This window comes from Strix aluco, chromosome 3, assembly GCF_031877795.1.
Source record: "Strix aluco isolate bStrAlu1 chromosome 3, bStrAlu1.hap1, whole genome shotgun sequence".
Taxonomy (NCBI): Eukaryota; Metazoa; Chordata; class Aves; order Strigiformes; family Strigidae; genus Strix; species Strix aluco.
The window spans coordinates 128836371-128858302 of NC_133933.1; the positions used below are offsets into that span (position 1 = coordinate 128836371).

At 52.4% G+C, this 21932-nt stretch overlaps 1 protein-coding gene across 1 annotated transcript; it reads right to left on the reverse strand.

Moving 5' to 3' along the window:
- Positions 1 to 2400: 2400 nt before the first annotated feature.
- MCM3 (minichromosome maintenance complex component 3) lies at positions 2401 to 15972 on the reverse strand. The gene is made up of 17 exons (XM_074820253.1): positions 15721 to 15972; positions 14875 to 14987; positions 12903 to 13111; positions 11609 to 11739; positions 10672 to 10910; positions 9346 to 9454; positions 8495 to 8648; positions 7830 to 7961; positions 7184 to 7392; positions 6499 to 6673; positions 6210 to 6336; positions 5732 to 5882; positions 5424 to 5564; positions 5095 to 5201; positions 4549 to 4631; positions 3326 to 3401; positions 2401 to 3074 (listed from the first exon to the last, which is right to left on the reverse strand). The coding sequence occupies exons 1-17, from the start codon at positions 15796 to 15798 to the stop codon at positions 2876 to 2878; spliced, it is 2433 nt and encodes an 810-aa protein (XP_074676354.1). The 5' UTR covers positions 15799 to 15972; the 3' UTR covers positions 2401 to 2875.
- Positions 15973 to 21932: the final 5960 nt, after the last annotated feature.

Genomic DNA, 21932 nt, shown 5'->3' on the forward strand with positions numbered 1-21932 from the left:
TGACTGACAAGGAAGCCACACACTTGTTTATCCAAAGCAGAGCCCTACGGGAAGCACTCAGGGGCATCTTTTCTTGGTCTGAACACAGCCCAGGTGGGCCAAAGAGCAGCTAAATGAAGAAGCTGCCTTCCTAGGCATTCCCAGCCCTTGTGGTGCTTCTGCATTTGTGGTGCATCCTCACAAGTATCTGTCTGCTGCCTCCCATTTCCTAAGCTACCGAGTTACAAGCTCTTTTTGCGTAGACCTGTCCCTGCCCCCTCGTACGACAGGGATTTGCACTTGCACTGAGGAGCAGGGATGCTGGAGGACCTGGTGGCTGCCAGCCAGCTGCTCTGCTCACCAGCCATAGTTCCAAAAACAACCGTCCCACAAGCTATGGACCATCTACAGCCCCACCAAGTCAGCTCCTCTCCAAGGATCTGCTTTTCCCTTGTCAGCAAAGACCCCTCTCCCAAGGGCCTGAGCAATTGCAAAGGATATACCGAGGTGGCCACCAGCACACCAGGGAGGTAGATAGGTACGTCCTACCATCCTAGGCTATAGGATAGCAAAATAAACTAGAGATTTACCTACCCTGGAGCTCCTCCTGGTGTCTTGTCATGGGAAATACAGTATTAGCAGTTCCCCAGCTGTAAGGACAGGGAAAACTCAAAGACCTCAGCAAAAAGAGAAAAGGAGATGGCTCCAAAAAGCCACTCTTGCCAAGTGCCCTCACTGCTCCCTGCTGTGACCTGGGAAGAGGAACAGCCTCCGAAAGTCAGAGTGCGGAGAGGGGAAGCTGATGACAGTATCCGCACTCCTGCAAGGCAACGTCAGAGCAGCAGAAATTACTGGGGAACTTTTTATAAACACCCAGGCACCTTTCCAGAAGAAAAAAATTGGTTCCTTTGCCCATGAATAAGTCGGTAAGAAAACACCACCTCCACCCTGAAAAAGGCACCTGGGTACGTTTGACCCATCGCTCCCACCCAGGGGCTTTGCAGCGAGGAGCCACCACGGTGGTGGCCATGCAGGAGCAGAGCGTGCTGGCTCTGCTTCCCTCCCCATCCCACAAAGCTCAGGACCGAAGATGTGCAATAAAACCAGAGACAGAACAGCTCTGACCATCTGTGTGTTTAACTCACCTTCACCAAACTTTGCAGTTTTACAAGCCAGATGCTGGCCATAGGTCTGAAGTCACTCTGCAGAAGTGCAATACATCCAGCCAGAGACCTTTAGGAAGTTGCAAACATGCAAAATCCCCTCCAGACCTGTAAACCTGCTGTCAGAGCTGTATTGGATGAGGGGAGCTCAGTAAGCAGGTTTTTATAATTCAACTGGTCTGCCTTGCAGAAGGAAAATGGGGGTTTCCCCTCTCCCTGTGCAATACTACCAGATCCTCTTACATCACTGGGGTGTGTAGCTCCAGGTGGGCAGAGGCCACATAACTGCAGCAGGAGAGGCAGGAGCTGCCCACATTTATTACCCACCCCTAGGGGATGTCTGCAAGTGCCTGGTCTGCCAAGGCAAAGGCACCGTGGTGGGAAAGGAGATGCCCAACACCGTCCCTGAGGCCAAAGGGGCAGGCAGCTGCCTGAAGGCTTCCTGTAGCAGTGCAGGGTTGCATCCCCAGAAGGGGGAACAGTTTAAATCCAAGCAGCAAGCCATGGGGAAAACAGTACCTAGACATTTTTATTACTCAAAACATTTATTGCATCCAGAAACAAGGACACATGAACTGTGTGGTGCCTAGAGATGGGGAAGGACAACAGCAAAGAGCCTGTGCTCTTCAGGGTGTTCTCCTAAGCTTAACCTCAAACTCACCAGGACACACACACATAAAAAAACCACCCCAAAAAACCAAACAAACAACAAAAAAAAACAGTTAAAAAGAATCCAAAACCTTCAGCAGCTCTGATATCACAGGCAGCCAAGACTAGTCTGACTGCAACTTGCTGGTTTCTAGGAACAGCCTTCTCTAAAGAGTTACTTATATGTTCCCAGAAGGCAAGATGGTTCAACAAATCCCCCAAAATCAAGGGAAGGCATTGTGGTTACTTTCCACAGGATGCAGGAAGATTTGCAGCAGGTCCTTGTAGCTTTGACCTTTCTTTGCTACAAGTTTCCTCCCATTTGTGGAGGTCCCATTATATTCACGTAAACACAATCCCAGGCCGAAGGCAGCAGCTGGAGACCAAACCTACCTGTGGCAGGGACACGTCCCCTGGGTAGTTCTGAGCATCCCAGGTCCTTCCCACCTGCTTGGGGCCAAAACTCCCAGCAGAGCTGTGAAATCTAGAAATCAAGTTGAGCCATGGGTGATGGAGCAGGTCAGGACTACACTTGACCCCACCTGCATTACCAGAAATTGTCTTCCACAAGGTCGGGGTGGGGGGGAAGGTTGGTCAGAGTCAACAGGACAAGCATTAGGCATCTTTACTTGTGAGACAAGCAAATCCAGACTATGTAATTGGGGAAAAAGGGGAAAAATAAAAGCTTCAACTAACAGTAGAGCCCCCAAATTACTTCTTAACCACCACGGCTATTGAATGTTGGACCCCTAAATCCAGGTTTTATTCAAAGGCTGGAACTATCACCACCAAAGCTAAAAACAATACATTAAGAACATTGATAATTTGCACCTAAAATTTTCTTTCAGCTCCTTGCAGAAACATCTTCCTGAATACTCCAGTTTGAAGGCAGCAACAGTAAGAGCTTCCAGAGCTCCTGGCTTTTTCGGTGCCAGCAATGCACAGCGAGGAAGGACTATAAAGTGCACAGACTTAAGCTCCCACAAGTTCAGCTCAGCCACATGAAGCGTTCAGGAGAGAGTTGAATGCAAACACAGTCTCCAGGCTGAGAGTCCACAAGAACTTTGGTTATTCTGCCCAGAGGCTCAGATTAAGAAGATAATGTCATCGGACACCATGATCTGGTTGTCATCTTGCATGTGGGCCAGCGCCTCCTTCACTTCAGCCAGCGAGAAGGGCTCAGGGTTGTCACGGTTGATGGACTCCATCATGTTCTTCAGACCCACGGACTGGGCATGGGAAGCTTTGAAGACCTCCAGGAGAGCAGCCTTGAACGCTTTCAGCCTGGACAGGGAAGGCAAGAAGTAATCAGCTCTGGAGACATACACACAGACACACCCACGTCCTTCCCCTTCCTTCCCAGCCCAGGATGCCTCAGCCCTTCCCCATTACAGAAGCAGCATCCAGCAGGAAAGCAGAAACCAGAGCTGGGATCACCCGCCACAGACGCATCTCCAGCATCAGACAACAGCTTGGACACACCAGGGTGAGGTGGGACACACAGGGACAGATGCCTCCTCCAAGCTCCCACTCACCTTGGCTCAGGCAGCTCCAGCTTCTTTGCTTCGCCAGCAGCCGAGGCTTCGGGTGTCTTCGGAGTGTGTGCCTGGACTGGAGCAGAAGGAAGAGTTACCTTCAACCTGCCTGGTGACCAAGCACACAGAGAGCAAAAGCACTTGGCCTTAGGATGCGGTGGGTGATGCCAAACTCCCTCCCAATGTTGTTACTTCTGCAGCAGTTTGGAAGTGAGCTTCAACAAGGCCAAGTGCCAGGTCCTGCACTTGGGCCACAACAACCCCCTGCATGGCTACAGGCTTGGGGAGGTATGGCTGGAGAGCTGTGTGGAAGGATCTGGGGGTTCTCATTGACAAGCAGCTGAACACGAGCCGGTAGTGTGCCCAGGTGGCCAAGAAAGCCAACGGCATCCTGGCTCGTGTTAGAAATAGCGTGACCAGCAGAAGTAGGGAGGTGATAGTCCCCCTGTGCTCTGCACTGGTGAGGCCACACCTGGAGTGTTGTGTCCAGTTTTGGGCACCTCAATCCGAGAGAGATCTCGAGGGGCTGGAGCGAGTGCAGAGGAGGGCAACGAAGCTGGGGAAGGGCCTGGAGAATAAATCCTGTGAGGAGCGATGGAAGGAGCTGGGACTGTTCAGTGTGAGGAGGAGAAGGCTGAGGGGAGACCTCATCACTCTCTACAGCTCCCTGAAAGGACATTGTAGAGAGGTTGGTGCTGGTCTCTTCTCCCAGGGAATTAGTGACAGAACAAGAGGGAACGGCTTTAAACTGCAACAGGGGAGGTTCAGACTGGACATGAGGAGAAAATTTTCCCAGAAAGAGTGGTCAGAGAGTGGAATAGGCTGCCCAGGGAGGGGGTGGAGTCCCCATCCCTGGGTGTGTTTAAGGGTCGTTTGGATGAGCTGTTGGGGGATGTGGTGTAGGGGAGAACTTTGTAGAGTCGGGCTGATGGTTGGACTCGATGATCCCAAGGGTCTTTTCCAACCTGAATGATTCTATGATTCTGTGATTCTATAAGTGGACAGAAAAAAAAAACCCAAAACACTATCAGCAGTACTAACCCTCCTGTCCCACAGAGCCATGGAGGGTTTAAAAAAAAAAATTCATCTTGTGGGGCTGAATGGTGCCACACTATGCCAGGGACCTTGAGTGACTCGCTGCCCCCCAGGGTGTGCAGAACTATCAGGGCAGAAGGCAGCAGCATCCTCGGGAGCCAGGTGCCACCGAAACCCCAGGGACTCACCCTCCGGCATCTCCTCCTCAGCGTCACTGAAGTCATACGGGTCGTAAGAGTCCCCCTCGCCTCCTGTGCGTGTCTTCTTTCTCCTGGGTGGAGGAAGAAGAGGTCACCCCTGCTCCAGCCAAACCGCAGACCTCAGGACCACCCCCCAAACCCTGAGCTGCTGGAGGCATCTGTCCAAGACCACGCAGGGTACCTGTGCGTAGAGCCACAAAGCCCTGCCCCTGGCACGGGACCCAAGCCAGCACCAGCCCCAAGGGTGGTAGACAGTCACAGGATCACAGAAGGGTTTGGGTTGGATCACCTAGTCCAGCCCCCCTGCCATGGTCAGGGACACCTTCCACTAGCCCAGGTTGCCCAAAGCCCCGTCCAACCTGGCCTTGAACCCCTCCAGGGAGGGGGCAGCCACAGCTTCTGTGGGCAACCTGTGCCAGGGTCTCACTACCCTCATCATTTCTTTCCCCAAGGCCAGAGCTGCCCGCTGTGAGCTCAGAAGAGGCTGGTGCCCCTTGCATGACATCTAACCCTGCTCCTTGCTCCAGCTCCTACCTCCTCGTCCTGCCCTCCTCCTTGGGCTGCGACTCCTCATCCTCCTCCTTCTCAGTCTCCGAGTCATCCTCCGCTTGCTTTCTGCGCTTCTTCTCCTTCTCCAGCACCTGCGGGGCAAAGACAGGATGGACTCTGCCCGCTTCTCCACTCAAGCTGCTTTTAGGGGACCAATCCCAAGGGACCCAAGATCCCACCATGGTGGCCTCATCCCACACTATCACCAGGAAAGAACCCCACCAGTAGCCCGGGGTGCTCAGCCTGCACCAAACCCAACCCTTCCCATGACAATTTTAGGACTCCCCAGGAGCCAAGGGACACCTTCCCCCCACCTTTTTGAAGTAGGCAAACTGCACCAGCTCCACAGCCGCCTCGGCGTCCTGCAGATCAACAGTTTTGTTCATCCTGGCCTTGGCGTGGGCCGTGGAGAGGCGGATCAGGGTCTCCAAGGTACGGGCCGTGACAGGGGAGGTCTGGGGGGACAAAGAGAGGCGTCTCTGCAAGGCTGACCCCCACCGCAGCATCCCACCTCCCTGAGAGGTGTCACGTCCAGGGTGGAAAACACCCGTAAGGGGAGAGGGGAGCCTGTGCCTCAGTTTCCCTCCTCCTAGCCCAAGAGGGAGCTGCTCCTGGGGCTCACCCTGGCGATGTCTGAGTTTATCTGGCTCTGGCTGCGCAGGCGGGAGTACTCCTCCGCAATGTAGCTCGCCGACTCCTGGGTCAAGACGGGCTTAATCATCTTTGCCACGTGGATGTACTTCCTCATGAACTCCATGCTGACGATCTTCTCCCTGTGGGGAATCCATGCACACCTGTGTCCTCCAAGGTGGGGACAGGCAAAGGGTGTTTGCAGAAGCGGGCTTCCCACTTTTTACCCTTTGTGAGCATCCAGGCATGGGGGGAATTCCAGCTCCTGGAGATGTTCCCCACCTGCCTGGCATGAGAGATCAAGCCCAGAGCAGGGCTCCCTTGGCATCCTGCCCACATACCTCCCCATGAACCATCTGGAGCATCACTGGCACCTGCCATCAGCCACTGCCTGGATACTCAAGCCAAACCCATCAACTCATAGTGCTGGAAACCCCCAGAGAGCTCCAGGGGACGTGGGATGGACTCACTTGCGGCGGTTGGGCCCGTGCAGGAGGTCGTCATGCTTCTCATACACTTGGAGCTCCTGTTCCTCCTCCTGCACGAAGTCGGGGTCCTCTGTAGCCAGGATCTCCACGGCGCTGCCCAGGGGCATGGCTGAAGAGGGTCACAGGCTTTTAGCCTCTGGAGCAACCTCCAAAAGCCACCAAAAGCAGTACTCAATAAAGCCAAGGATGCTGAACCCAAAGAGCTGCCACCAAGGGGTGACAATGGAGGACAGCACTGAGCAGCAGGAGGTTGCAGCTAAAAGCAACTCACCATCCCCATCCTGCTCATTGGGGTTGCGGTAGCGATGCATCCGCAGGACGTGGTCTGAGATCTCCCTGTCCTGCTCGGGGTCCATCTGGTCCAGCACGATGAAGAGCAGGTCAAAGCGGGAGAGCAAGGAGTCCTGCAGGCCAATGTTCTCCATGGGCGTCTTGTACTGGTCATACTGCAAGAGTACGATAAAGGGGTTACAAGAAACCCTCGTGGGCCAGTCTTGGCTGCCAGGAAGGCTGGGAGGACCAGGCCTTAAAGGATGGATACCCAGGCAGCTGGACACCACACTAAACTCAGCTTACTGCAGCAGTAAGGCTTCTTTTCCCTATCTGGAAGGTGGGCGTAGCTCTTATTTCTAAGGAAAACACGTATTTTTTGTGATCCCAGATTAGATACCAAGACTGAGGTTGTTGACAAGGTTGAGGATCCACTAGGCTGCCCTGAGACACCCAGGAAGAACTGAAACAGGGTAAGAAACCTGAGCCCTCCTCTCCTCCAGGAGGGACACGAACAGAAACAGTGACCAAACTAACCACGTCTTCACTGCCCCATGGATCCCAGTCCCAGCAAGAACCAAGTCATTGGTTTTGGGGATCTTTTGGGTTTTACCAGCTGCCTCCTCCACCAAGACAGCTCCCAGCACCCTTCCCCATGGAGGGGACCAGCAAACACCAGCACTCACCCGGCCATAGACGGGGTTGGCCGCCGCCAGGACGCTGCAGCGGGAGTTGAGGCGGGCGTGGATGCCAGCCTTGGCGATGGTGACGCGGCCCTGCTCCATCACCTCATGGATGGCCGTGCGGTCAATGTCAGACATCTTGTCGAACTCATCAATGCACACCACTCCCCGGTCAGCCAACACCATGGCCCCTGCTTCCAGGCGCCGTTCGCCTGTGATGGGGTGGGAGAAAAAGAGGGTCGACCACCATTCAACAGCCCCCCACATCTCATGCCCTGCCCCTCCACCGCAGCACCAACCCCCGTGTCCAGGCTAAGCCTCAAAGAACACCAGCACCCTTCAGGGTTGCCCATCTCCTACCCAACTGGACAGAAGGAAGACATTTAGGATGAGGAGCAAGCCCACAAGGAAGACAACAAGACCCAGGCTGCTGCTAGCCCTCACCAAGCAGAAGAGGAATAGAGAAGACCACTGCCTAACAGAGGTGGAGAAAATCCCCCTAAACACCATTGCCATAAAGCTTCTGGATAGAGCAAGTCCTGTGAGCATCACTGAGAACAAACGGCAGCCCTGGATCTTGCAGAGTCTCTCCCAGGTATTAAGCATCATCCCTCTGAGAGCTCACACCAGGAATCGGCCTGGTTCTCACCAGTTTCTTGGTCCGTGGTGACAGCAGCAGTCAAGCCAACGCCAGAGGAGCCTCTGCCAGTGGTGGGGATGGCGCGGGGCGCGGTGCTGAGCACGTACCGCAGCAGCTGAGACTTGGCAACAGAAGGATCTCCTGAAATGGGGAAGAGCACGTTCAATTACCACACATCACCTGGATACTGTGTCCAGTTTGGGGCTCCTCAGTGCAGGGGTGTGGGGAAGGGGACAGAAACTAAGGTAATCAGATGATCTTCTCGCCCTCCTCAGTGACGCGATGGGAGGAAACAGAGATGGAGCTAGAGCTGAGATGTGCACAGCGATGGGAACAGAGGCAATGGGGACAACTTGGAGCACAGGAAATCCCAATTGGATGGTAGAAAAGAAATCTCCTTGAGGGCGGTCAAACACTGGGATAGTGGCCCACAAGAGGTCATCGGATCCCATCCCTGGAGATGTTCAAAAGCAACAGGACAAGTCCCAAAGCAACCTGGTCTACTAGTGACACTGGCTCTGTCCTGCGCGCGTGCTTGGACCAGAGGCCACCAGAGGCCTCCAGAGGTCCCATCTAACCTCAATTACTCTATGAAACTAAGCCCAGAAAAATGCTCCTTTATCTCACCCCCCGACAACACCAACTGAGGGTGACGCTGCCTAGCCTTTCCAGACCTATCAGCAAGATGTTGATGTCTCCTCGGATGCGGCTCCCGTTCTCCAGGACCTTCTCCACCCCTCCAAGCAGCATGCAGAGAAGGGCCTTCTTGATGTACTCATGTCCATGGATGCTGGGAGCCAGGGATCTCGCCAGCTGGTCAAAGATATCCTAAGGCAGAAGAGGCAAAGCACGGCCTATCAGATGGACTGTAGCAAATAAGAGCAAGGAGCAATGCTCCACAAATCCATTTCAACACTAAAAATGAGCTTATTCCAATCACAGAATCCCATGGATGAAGGTTATTTAGAAAGGAAAAGACCATTTGCCAGAGTTTTCTTTCAATGGGACTCTGAAGTACTAGACTACCCTGTCACAGTCACCCAGTCACTGGAAGCAGCAAGCCCTGTGAGAGCAAGGCTTTCTCCTCTCCACACTGTGAAGCAAAGGTTCTGAGCATAAGACCAGGTTGGGGAAGACCTGGTTTTGGGTGTGGAGAAGAGAGAGGTGTTTCTCCTGCAGGGGAAATCCTCTAGCAACCAGCTGGCAGGGTCAGGACACACACAACACAGACAAATCTGTGTCTCAACAGCCATGCACAGCCAAGCTGCCAGCGGGCAGGAAGGATACTCTGCTAGCAGTACAGAAGCAGCCACAAAAAACAAAAACAACACAGTACCTCATCAAAACCTAAGCACAAAATACAAAGAAAGTGAGCGGAAAATCCAGCAACATTGCGAAGAGGGTTGAAGAGTTACTTGCAATGCAAGAAGACACCTCCTTAGCCACATGCCAAGCCTTAAAGCTGCTCTAGCTGAAACCTCATGCGCTGACACAAGCCTGCCTTCTGGATGTAAGACTTAAATACCTTGGAGCGACTCTTGCTGAATCTCTTGATCTTGGCCACGTCAGCAGCAGAGTAGAGAGGCCGGACATCTTTACTCATCTGCTTCACATGGCAGGCAATGAGGATAGTCCTGGAGAAGGGACACAGCCATGATCAGGTCTGCAAAGCCCACAGAGTCTACAGGTCACAGCAACAACACAGCAGAAACTTCCACAGGGTCATCATTTGCTCTACGAAGTCCTGGAGGGAGCTGGAAAGGTTCAAGAGCTGTAGCCCCTTCTATCTGACTGCACTGGGCCATCAATGGAGCATCTTTAAGAGCATCCAACACCCTCTGTGCACAGCTGGAGCTCACAGCTACACACTGTGTTAAGCAAGGTGCAAATCACTTCCAAGTGATTTCACAGAATCATCTGGGTTGGAAAAGACCTTGAAGATCATCCAGTCCAACCATTAACCTCACACTGACCGTTCTCAACTACACCAGATCCCTCAGCACTGGGTCAACCCAACTCTTCAACCCCTCCAGGGATGGGGACTCCACCACTGCCCGGGGCAGCCCATTCCAACGCCCAACAACCCCTTCTGGAAAGAAATGTTTCCTAATATCTAGTCTGAACCTTCCCTGGCGCAGCTTGAGGCCATTCCCTCTTGTTCTGTCGCTTGTTCCTTGGTTCAAGAGACTCATCCCCAGCTCTCTGCACCCTCCTTTCAGGGAGTTGTAGAGGGCGATGAGGTCTCCCCTCAGCCTCCTCTTCTCCAGACTAAACCCCCCCAGTTCCCTCAGCCGCTCCCCATCAGACCTGTGCTCCAGACCCTGCACCAGCTCTGTTGCCCTTCTCTGGACACGCTCGAGTCATTCAATGGCCTTTTTGGAGTGAGGGGCCCAAAACTGAACCCAGTAATCGAGGTGCAGCCTCACCAGTGCCGAGTACAGGGGTAAGATCCCTTCCCTGTCCCTGCTGGCCATGCTATTTCTGATGCAAGCCCAGGATACCATTGGCCTTCTTGGCCACCTGGACACACTGCTGGCTCATGTTCAGCCGGCTGTCAATCAACACCCCCAGGTCCCTCTCTGACTGGCAGCTCTCCAGCCACTCCTCCCCCAGCCTGTAGCGCTGCTGGGGGTTGTTGTGGCCCAAGTGCAGCACCCGGCATTTGGCCTTATTGAAACTCCTACATTTGGCCTCAGCCCATCGCTCCAGCCTGTCCAGGTCTCTGTAGATTTAAGCCAATGTTTGACCCAGCACTGTGATGGCCACCTGCCTGCCCTACACCTCATCTTCCAGCGATGTGACCCGACTAAAAAGGGTGGGAGGGCCAAAGTGAAGGCAAAAGAAGGCTCACCTGAAAGTCCCTGAAGTGTAACCCCCCTTCTTTCCTGGCAAGCAGCGGTACGTCCCCACCACCTGGATGCGGTCCCCAGGCTTCACCTTGTCCACCAGGTCATCATCCAGAACAACATCCACTGAGCGTGGCAGCTGCCCTGCTGGTGCCTTCTCGGGCATCTCCTGGATGGTGATGGTCTGATGGTCCTTGTAGACCGAAAGCCCAAACTCTGTCTCCAGGGGGTTATTCTCTTCATCCTAGAGGAGGAACCCCAATAAAAAGACTAGCACCATTTTTCAGGAGAACAGGGAGAAGAGGTGGGTCAGCTGAGCAGTGGGAAGACAGGCTGCATCACCCACCATACACAAGACTGCTGGAAAGAGCTTCTTTATCAGGACTGCCAGAGGCTGGGGTTCCCCAGCTCCACAGCCACCCCCCCCAGTCTAAAGCTGCCAACACCCACCACTACTGGTACTTTACGTCTGCCAAGCCCTGTCCATACCGCAGTCAGTGGTGACACACCACCCATGCAGCAGGCTGTGAGCACAATGGAAACAAAGCTCAGGTCAACCTTCCTCTGTTCCCAAACACGGGGCAAACCCTCCACCCAAGGGTGTGTACACCTTCCAGGACAGCACAGGCATGCCCACGCTGAGTCCCAGGAGCAACAAGACTGGCTGAGAAGCCTCCAAGAAACCATGTTACAGCAGAACCAAGATCATAACCAACATCTGAACCAGCAGGTCTGGTGGCCTTGTGTCCAACAGTGACTTTCTTCACATGTTCCCAGCAGCTCTCTGGGACTTTCACACGTGCAATGTGTCTTCTTTCTACTTTATGGGCTACGTTGCCAGAGGGAGAAGGGATGCACTGGGATTTGAGCCCTGGGCTCAGAGCTGGCACATTCTCCCCAGAGGAACCTGCTGATGCTTCCCACAAGGCAACTTCACCTCACCTTTGTAGGGTAGACAGAGCTGGATGGGAAAGCATCCAAGGAGGTCATGTCTGTGTATCGGCGTTCAATAGTCTTCTTGGTAGCTGGGCAATAATGGACGCTCCGGACAATCTTCGGACGAACCAGAGAGCCTGAGGTTGGAAGAAAGAGGAGTTAAGGGCAGGGATGTCCCACCCCTCTGTCAGGGCAGCCCCCAGCTGGGTCTCCAACGCTAAAATACACTTGGGACACAACCCGCTGTCAACCATGGCCAGGATCTGCTGAGCTCAAAGACCATCCCAACACTCAAGACCTTCTGCCAAACCCCCTGTTCCCTCTTGAAGTGCTAAGGCTTGGACAACAGGCCCAAGCCAGAGTTGACCTATAGATGAATCCTGTATATTTTATAACTGATAACCATTGTGCTAGTAGGTATTGTACCAGGTTGTAACAAACCACCTATGCTGATGTAAAAAGTGCTAAAGCGTTGAAATACTGAAGCCTGAACAACGGGCCCCGAGCCGAAGCTGCTAACTTAGCATGTAATCATTAACAAAATCTGTAAACTCACCAGCGAAAGATGCAGCTTAGACAGAATATAATCAGTAGTGAGGATGAAAGTCTGAGAGAATGTATCCAACTTTCCTTTCTCAGCCTTGTTCAAGGCTGAGAATTCAATTATTCAGCCTTGTTGGAAACTCCCTTGGTTCCCCCCCTGAGCCCTGGCCAGGCTTTGGGTAGAATCCAACAGAGAATGAAACCAGAAATTTTCTACTCAAAACAAAGGTGCCAGTTATTCTGGCTTGCTGAGTTTTGATACATAAGGCTGGACCTGCTTGTAGTGACTTTGGATGCCTCACCTACAGGCAGACACACCATGCAGGACTTCCCACTTGCCAGGAAAGGCTCTCCAAATCCTCACTGTAACCAGGGCTCCCCAGCGCCTGCAGATCTGGATGATGGTAATGGGTGCAAGTGGTGATGTATCGTTCTTAATCACTATTCTCTCTCTCCTGTAGTAAAGTTTTCATGCATTACCCTGTATTTTCCTATTTGTTGCTTTAGGTGCATTATTCTGTCTTTTCTTACTGCATGTTTTCTGTATTACTCTGTTACATTATTTAGTTATCACTAGTAAAATGCACCTACTCTTTTCACTCTGGTGTCTGAGTTTAATTGGTATCCTTAATCAGCAAAACACCTCTGCCCAGGTTGCCGGGATGTACCACAGCTCCTGGTGGGAATCCAGCATCTCCGTAGCAAACACCTGGACCCACCACCCCCAAAAAGCCCCTGGGTTGGCCTCCAGTCTCACATTTTGTCACGATGCCCTCCACACAGACAATGCAGCTGAGGAAACAGGCTGTCAGTGTCCGCGGTGACACATGCTTGGAGCCGAAGCTGCCCTCCAGCCCAATGTAGAAGTCCTCGTACTGCTTGGCGTAGGTGGCATCAACCGAGGCAACGAAATCCTTCAGGGCACGCTGGAAGGCGATCAGCTCCTCAAAGGCATTGCTCAAGAGCCTGCAACAGAGGGAGGTGATGATGTGGACCCATTAGACTGTGACAGGTGCACCCACCCAATGAAAATAAGGCTTCTTGGTTGCTGAAGTGTAGCAGCTCCTGACTGCCTTTGCTCTCGGGGCTTCGCGGTAATTGGAGCCTTTGGCCAGTGGGAGCTGCTATTGACTACAGGTCAGATTCAGCCTGGGTATAAATGGAGTCCCCTGGGGCAGACACTCTGAGTTTGTCCCCTGGAGCAGCACGCTGCAGTCGAGGACTCTCCCCTTGGGTCGGGACACTGCCCAAGGAAACTCCTCGAGGTGACTTGGGTTGGGATGCTGCCCTGAGCAGGTCCTCGAGGTTGAGAGCCCTCATTGTTAGGTGAGTGATAGAGCGTTTTGGGTTGTCGTTAAACCCTAGGAAGTTGTTCTGTTCTCCTCTCACAGACATTCGAACCTGTAGTTTGTGGAGGGCTAGTTAATTGTGTTAATAATAAATTTTTAATTTTTGGTGGTTGGTTGTTTATATGAGAGCCTCCGTAACATGGACCCTTCTGCCTTCCTTCTCAACACTTTTCCCATGCCTCCATGTGTTCCATGAGTTTACTAGAGCAAGAGGCAAAAAAACCCCCAAAGCTCATCATAGCTCTGTGTCAGGTCCACTGCCACTAACAGCCAGGAGCTGAACAAACTCAACCACAGATGAAAACCGCACATGTCCCTGAGCAGATTGGCAAGCCTGGTCCAAAATATCCCCAAGCATCCTAAAAAAGGAGATGATTTACATCGTGCGATTAATCCCAGCTTGCTGCAAATCATTTTTGCCAAAACAAGGGTTTTCAAGCCAAGTGCAAGGTCCTGCACATGAGTCAGGGCAATCCAAAGCATAAATACAGGCTGGGTGATGAGTGGATGGAGAGCAGCCCTGCAGAGAAGGACTTGGGGGTATTAGTGGATGAAAACTGACTGTGAGCCAGCAATGTGCACTGACAGCCCAGAAAGCCAACCGTGTCCTGGGCTGCATCCAGAGCAGTGTGGGCGGCAGGTCGAGGGAGGGGATTCTCCCCCTCTGCTCCGCTCTCAGAGACCCCCCCTGCAGTGCTGTGTCCAGCTCTGGGGGCACCAACATCAGAAGGACACGAACCTGCTCAAGCGGGGCCAGAGGAGGCCACAAAGATGTTCGGGGGGCTGGAGCACCTTCCCTGTGAGGACAGGCTGAGAGAGTTGGGGGGGTTCAGCTGGAGAAGAGAAGGCTCCGGGGAGACCTTAGAGCGGCCTCCCAGGACTTAAAGGGGCTACAGGAAAGATGGGGAGGGACTCTCGATCAGGGAGTGCAGTGACAGGACAAGGGGTAATAGTTTTAAACTGAAAGAAGGTAGATTTAGATGAGATGTAAGGAAGAAATTCTTCCCTGTGAGGGTGGTGAGGCACTGGAACAGGTTGCCCAGAGAAGCTGTGGCTGCCCCCTCCCTGGAAGGGTTCAAGGCCAGGTTGGACGGGGCTTTGGGCAACCTGGGCTAGTGGAAGGTGTCCCTGCCGTGGCAGGGGGGCTGGAACTAGATGATCTCTGAGATCCCTTCGAATCCAAACCAGTCTGTGATTCTATGACTGGATGGGATGGGTGTCATGGGGGAAAAGAACAGATCAGCCTTTCACATGGGACCTGGTGCACAGGACAAGGTTTGGCCCTTCCCTGCCACAAAGAACGTGCAAAACCAAGGCTGGATCTCCGAAAGCCCACCCAAGGCAGGGTGCCAGAGGCAAACCCCACTGCCCCACACCCACCGGTTGGCTCTTTTCTCGTTCTTCCGCCGCAGGTCATTGATGCTGACGATGAGGCGATACTGGTTGTCACTGATCATGTCCCGGACTTTACCGTGATAAATCCCTTGGTCTTCCTGCAAGAAAGGGTGGGGGTAAAACACCCAAAAAACCCACTTGCTTTGCATGACCACCTCTCTGAGACATCCCCCATCCTGCAGAGCTCGACCCAACCAAGCCAGTGGTGGGGAGGGGGACAGGACACACACAGGGACCGGGTGCTCCCCAAACCCAGAATCACAGAAATATCTTGGTTGGAAAAGACCTTGAAGATCCTCCAGTCCAACCATGAAGCTCACACTGACCATTCCCAACTCCACCAGATCCCTCAGCGCTGGGTCAACCCGACTCTTCAACCCCTCCAGGGATGGGGACTCCACCACCTCCCTGGGAGCCCATTCCAACGCCCAACAACCCCTTCTGCAAAGAAATCCTTCCTAAGAGCCAGTCTGACCCTGCCCTGGCGCAGCTTGAGGCCATTCCCTCTTGTCCTGGCGCTGGGTCCTTGGCTCAAGAGACTCATCCCCCCTCTCTGCACCCTCCTTTCAGGGAGTTGGAGAGGGCCATGAGGTCTCCCCTCAGCCTCCTCTTCTCCAGACTAAACCCCCCCAGTTCCCTCAGCCGCTCCCCATCAGACCTGTGCTCCAGACCCTGCACCAGCTCCGTTGCCCTTCTCTGGACACGCTCGAGTCATTCAATGGCTGTTTTGGAGTGCGGGGCCCAGCCACCGGGGCCTTGGGGGGAGGGATGGGGCGGGGGGGAGGTATGCGGAATTCGCATCCCCCAGCGCATCCACGCTCCCGGCCTCACCTCATCGTCCAGGAAATCCAGGTAATCGCGCTGCGCCTCCCGCAGCTCCGCGTCCTCCAGCCCGCCCGCCGCCGCCATGTTGTCGGGAAGCCGGAGAGGGGTGGTGGGGGTCGCGCAGATGCCGCCGCCGCTGCGAGGGGGAAGCGGTGGGAGCCCAGGGGAGGCGAGCGGCCCCGGCAGCACCCGCGATCCAGCCCGATACCGCCCAACAGCCGCCGCGCCCCTGCTTGGCGCCAAAACCGGAGCCTTTCCCGCCACCGAGCGGGAGTCCCGCCTCCCTCCCGCCCCGCGGCGCCTCTCATTGGTCAGAACCGCCCCGCGCCAGCCAATGGAGGAGCAACGATAGAGTTCGCGGGAGGGACGCGTGACAGCACCAGCCAATCAGCGCGCGGAGAGGGCGGGAGGGACCCGCCTTCCCCGGATCTCGCGTGGGCTGCGGCGGCCGGGCGGAGGGTCCCGTCCCGGGGGTCCCAGTCACGGTACTGGGAGGTCACCGACCGGCTGAAAAGACCATTTTATTAATTTAAAAAAAAAAAAAAGGCAAAAACAAACAAAAAAACCCCAACCCCACTTTTTATTTTTCTATTGCATTTTGGGGAGCTCCGTTTCTGGGTTGTTTTGCCCCAAAGCATACGGGCTGGGCGTCACTTTTCCCTTTTACGTGACCCAGCGCGAGTCCAGGAGTTTGGGGCTAAAGACACAAAACCAGGTCCCATGGCGTTTGCAATGAAAAGGATCAATTTTGGATGTGTCCCCTGAGGGGTGTTGCAGGCAGAAATCACAGGAAAATGGAGGCAGCGGTGCCCCTCTGTACGGGGAAACCGGCCACTTCCCATTAAAAAATATTTTTAGTATCCCTTAAAAATCTTTATCTAAACTCTGTGTAAAAATAGAGAATAATAATAAAAAAATAGACAACGCTATTTTGATCAGCAAGGCGTAGCAGGCACCCAAACTTGGCTTGTGTCCCCTGCATAATATTACAGCTCCAAGCAGTTTTCCCAGGGTTGGCAGTAAATATTCACCCGGGGCCTGCTGGGCTGTGCAAAACGCTGAGGCACAACCGTTGTCACTGCTCGGTCTCCCCAGAGCCGATTCGTGTTTCGGAAGAGGAGCAGGAAACGGCCCCTGCCCTGGTTCCCTTTTTCTGTTTGCGTTCCTGGACCAGATCCCTCTCAAATCACTGGAAATGTCACTGGTCACTGCTGTGGCTGGTTTAGGGTAAATAACGTGGCCTAAGTCCTGGGTATTTGTCATGCTTCTGCGAGATTTTCTCATGTCGTTCTACATCAAAGTTCAGATTTTCCTTCTCAGGTGTTTGGGCCCTCCTCTGTAATAGTTTGACAGAATATTAAATTTGGCGGGTCAGCAAGAATGAAGGATCTGTTTTCTTTCCTTTTTTTTTTTTTTCCTTTTTTCCTCCTTTTTTATTTTTATTTTTTCTTCTTTATTTTTTCTTTTGTTTTCCTTTTTTAAATCTTCCAGGCTGTCCTGCTAGCTCCAGAGCTGCTCTCCACAGCCAGAACAGCCTCCCTGCCTCTCCACACTCAGCAACACACATTTCTCTTCCCATGCTCCTCAAATCCACCCTTTCCCCTGATTTTCTGGAGATTCCTCATTTTCGTTGCAGCTGGCATGAGCGGGGGCAGCACGAGGAGTGGTGAAAAGCCTTTGGTGTGCCCCTGCCACACTCACAGGGTCATAGCAAGATATTTAAGTGGGCACCTCAGCCGTGAGGATATAAACTGGCTGGAGGAATCAGTCTGTTTAAGTCCCTAAAGGAAATATAATTTATTCTATGTAAGTTGTCAGAACCTGACATGAGATCTCACCTCTGAGAGAGTTTTTCTCTCTCTGCAGTAGACAGACTATTAAATCCAGCAATGAACACCATCTGCATGCTTTACTGCAGATAAAATATGGATAGAAAAAAATAAAATACGGGTGCAAAGCAACCTGTGAGTACAGCGGGCAGTGCACAGAGTGGGATTCAGCGACCTATATCTCGATCGCACATAGATCTCACCTGCATTTGGGTGGTCAAAATGAATCCCAGCCCATAAAAATGTCATAAATCGCTGCGGTGCTCCTCCTGCCAAGGACGGCAAGCTCTGTGTGAAGAGAGCTGGCAGGGACCCATCGCTCCTGACCGCAAGGTAACAAGAGTTAGGGATAAAAATAGCCACCCGTTGTTATTCATGATTGCTGCCGCGCTGTGGCCCTCGCCTGAATAATTAATTGGAGCAGGTTAGGCCAGGGAGGGCAAAGGGGTGAAGAGAGATGGAGAACGCTGGGATAACAGGCGAGGCAGATGCCTTCCCTGCCTTTTGGGATTCGCTAGGATGCCGCCCAAGATCTCCAGGGATTCACCTCCCTGCCACATCCCAGCGGTTACAGGGTGGAGAGTGCAGTACAGGCTCACAGAGACATTCAGCACCTCCTATCCACTGAAAAAAACAGGAATTAAGCACCTAAATACACAGAGGGCCAGGGCTGCAGAGCTCGCAGAGAAATAAAAGAATCACGAGTGGGTGCAGGAGTAACTTCATGGGTGAATTGCACACGAGGGGTGCTGGCCAGAACACCAGAGGGCATTTTCTCCTCCCTTCCTCACGTCTCTGTGTGGCAGCATCCGCATGTGCAACTTGGTTTCTGAGATCCCTTTGTGGGTGATCCCGCCTAGACTGGGTATTTTTTTTCCCCTAATTTCAACTAAAAGTCAATTTTCAAGCTACAACTCAATTTGCAAGTTGCCATCTATTAGCTTTCCTGTATGCTGAGCAACCCTGTCTCACCCAGGGCAGAGGAGAGGCTTGTGGCTCATTCACAGCTCCAAAAATGGGGGGAGAGGACCCCAAATTCAATGGAGTGACACCTTATCATCAAGCAACACACTGGAGTTGAGGTTTCAAATATGTTTGTAATAAAATGGAAGGATAATAACATGGAATGAAATGTTTCGATTGAAAAAGATCACTTTTTATAATTGAAACAAGGTGGAGAAGCGAGATCAGCTATGAGATGTTTTTATCAGTGTAAATTTTAAGTTTTCCAAGGGATAAAAGGGGTTTGTTCTTGCTGGTGTGTCCTGCAGCTGCAGTTGCAGGAGCTGAACCCCAACCAGGGAATTTGCTCTCTCAAGAGGAGAGTCATCCTGACTCACCATTCAGGACCACATGTGGATGGCATATAACGCTGAAGGAACCCTTCTTAATCCTCTAATCTGACCTTTTCCCTAACACAGGCTGGAGAATTTCACCCAATCACATCTGCACCCAGCTCAGGCATTTCTGACATAATTTTTTTGAAGTATTTGCTATTCCCACGCACTCTGGTAAATCTTTAAACTGATCTAGCTCTTTTTTTTTTCTAGATCCAGAGAAAAAAAACACGGAAAACAACTATCAGTGCATATGAATGGAATTTCTTTACTTAAATGCACAGGGAGCTGCTGTTATCTCACCAGGAGAGCACAGTAAGTGGGTAAGAAGTTAAGACTCTGACCTTCAGGACGTTAGGATGGATCGTAGCCACCTTCTTGCTTCCCAGAGCAGGAGCCTGGCATATACGGGTCTGCTTTTCCTCCCAGATGCCACTAGCATGGTCTTAGCACAGCGATGGGAGCATAAAATCTTGTTGCAGTCCCGGTTCTGATGCACAGCTACCCCAGATCCTGCGGGTGATTCATTCTCTTCTCCTACTGTACAGAAGAAAAAGACAGCGATTAATAAAAAAAACAAAACAAACCCACACAGGCCATGCCTCCAAGCACAATGAAAAATGAATTCCCCTGGCAAATGAAACCAGAGGAGTGGCTGAATCAACAAAGCCCTGGAAAGCGCGACCGGGAGCGTGTCTGCGTAATGTGCCAACCCGACCACGTTTCCAGGGAGGTCCGAAGGGCCCAGATACAGATCGCCTGAGGTTTGGTGCTGCTATTTTGGTCTGCTCATCTGCTCTCATGAGTTCTGGCTGTTACTAAAGACAGTGACAGCTGGTTCCTTTCCACCCGCCCCCCCCACCCCCCCATTTTCTCCACCCCCAAGCCTGGAAATGACCCATCTCTACGCAAAGCATCATCACTTCTGCATCGGAATCTCCGGGTCACACTTGCAGCCACAGGGCAGGATCCACGGGTCACTTCAGCAAACGATGTCCAGCTTTGGAAGATGGGAAGCTACAGCAATTCATGTAAGCCACATCAGCAATCATCATCTGACTGTCATGATGGGCTCTCTCCTCCGTAAAAAACCATGAAGAGGCAGGAAAGTCCTGACCCCAAATTGCCACATACCCCTTGTGCAACATGGGGGGAGCAGCTGAAGGTGGCAAAGTGAACTGTATCAAGTGCTCCTCTCTGATTGAAGGGGCTGGACTTCGTAAGCGAGGGCTTTTGGGGCTGTTTTTTTCTGAATTATTAGTTTAAAAAAGCATATAAAAATTCAAAACAATGGCAAAGGATTCATGTAACTCAGCATCCTGAAACTCGCCAGTGTGTGTTATTACCGAGGAAGATAAAAAAAAAAACAACCCTGCATAAAAGTTATGGATCACAAAAAATTTGCCCTCCTGAGCCCTGTTAGCTGGAGATTTTGTTTTAAAGCAGGAAGGTTTATATCTTCTCCAAAACTGTCAATTTTGCCATGCTTAGTATCACACATCTGCACAATTTTTTCTAAAACTTACCAAACCATGAGCATCAATTCTTGCCCAGTGGAAAGGAGTTCAACAGACAGGAATGCAGGGTGCAGAAAATGCCTTTTTTTACCCAGTTATGATAACAACAGGTCAATATTCTTTATTACAAGCAAATACAGGGAAAAGGTGACTCATCCTGCTTTCTGAATCTCATTGGGTGTTTTGAATATCTGTTGTCTTTGGTGCAAAGCTGCTACATTCCTCCAGAGCAGCACATGGTGTGTTTGGATACGTCGTGGTGAACAGTGGCCCCAATCCTCAAAACAAGCTCCTCTTTTTGGGTGATAATTCGAAGTGCCCAATATAATGGGGCAACTAGTTTGCAGCCTGCAAGAACAGGGTTTGTGTTGCATGACAGGGAGGGTGCACGTGGCCAGCAGGTCGAGGGAGGGGATTCTCCCCCTCTACTCTGCGCTCGTGAGACCCCCCCCTGCAGTGCTGTGTCCAGCTCTGGGGGCACCAACATCAGAAGGACACGGACCTGCTCGAGCAGAGGAGGACAGGCTGAGAGAAGTTGGGGGTGTTCAGCTGGAGAAGAGAAGGCTCCGGGGAGACCTTAGAGCGGCCTCCCAGGACTGAAAGGGGCTACAGGAAAGATGGGGAGGGGCTTTTTATCAGGGAGTGCAGTGACAGGACAAGGGGTAATAGTTTTAAACTGAAAGAGGGTAGATTTAGATGAGATGTAAGGAAGAAATTCTTCCCTGTGAGGGTGGTGAGGCCCTGGCACAGGTTGCCCAGGGAAGCTGTGGCTGCCCCCTCCCTGGAAGGGTTCAAGGCCAGGTTGGACGGGGCTTTGGGCAACCTGGGCTAGTGGAAGGTGTCCCTGCCTGTGGCAGGGGGGTGGAACTGGATAATCCTTGAGGTCCCTTCCATCCCAAACCATTCTATGATTCTGTGATTCTGTGAAGTTTCCAGGGTTGCTCCATGGCTGTGAGATGGAGGACACGGCATGGCTTTTCCTCTTCCATCCGTCTTTCTATCACTGCTCACGTGGGAGAAGTGGGAACACTCAGCTGAGTGCTGGCAATGACCACAGCAAGGCTGGAGCCAAGGTGGGAAGAAAAATACAACCCAAGCAGAAGGGGCTGGTGGGGTGGGACATCCCTGCTGCAACATTGCAATGATGCAGGGTCACCTGCCCTTCTTTTCTGTTCTGATGAAAGGTTTTTCTCCCATTTATGTTCATGGCACACCCTGAGGCAGACTTGAGGATGGCGAAGGGCAGCTCTGTGCAGGAAAAACTCTCCTGGGTCGGTGCTGACAGCTTGGTTTGCACACTAAACTTGGTGGATGCTGCACAGAGAGACCTTTTTGATTGTTAACTCCATGACCTGCTCTCAGGTTAGCGGTACCTGCCAAGCTGTGCTCTGTCGTTCATCTCAGAATCATCCTGCCGTGCTGCAGTCCCTGTTACTCCCTGGCTTTGACATTTTACACCCTGAAATGAATCACCCAGGTCCCTTCAAGGCAAAACCCAGGTGTGGTTGTGTTTGCCCAGGAGGTTGCTCCCAGCA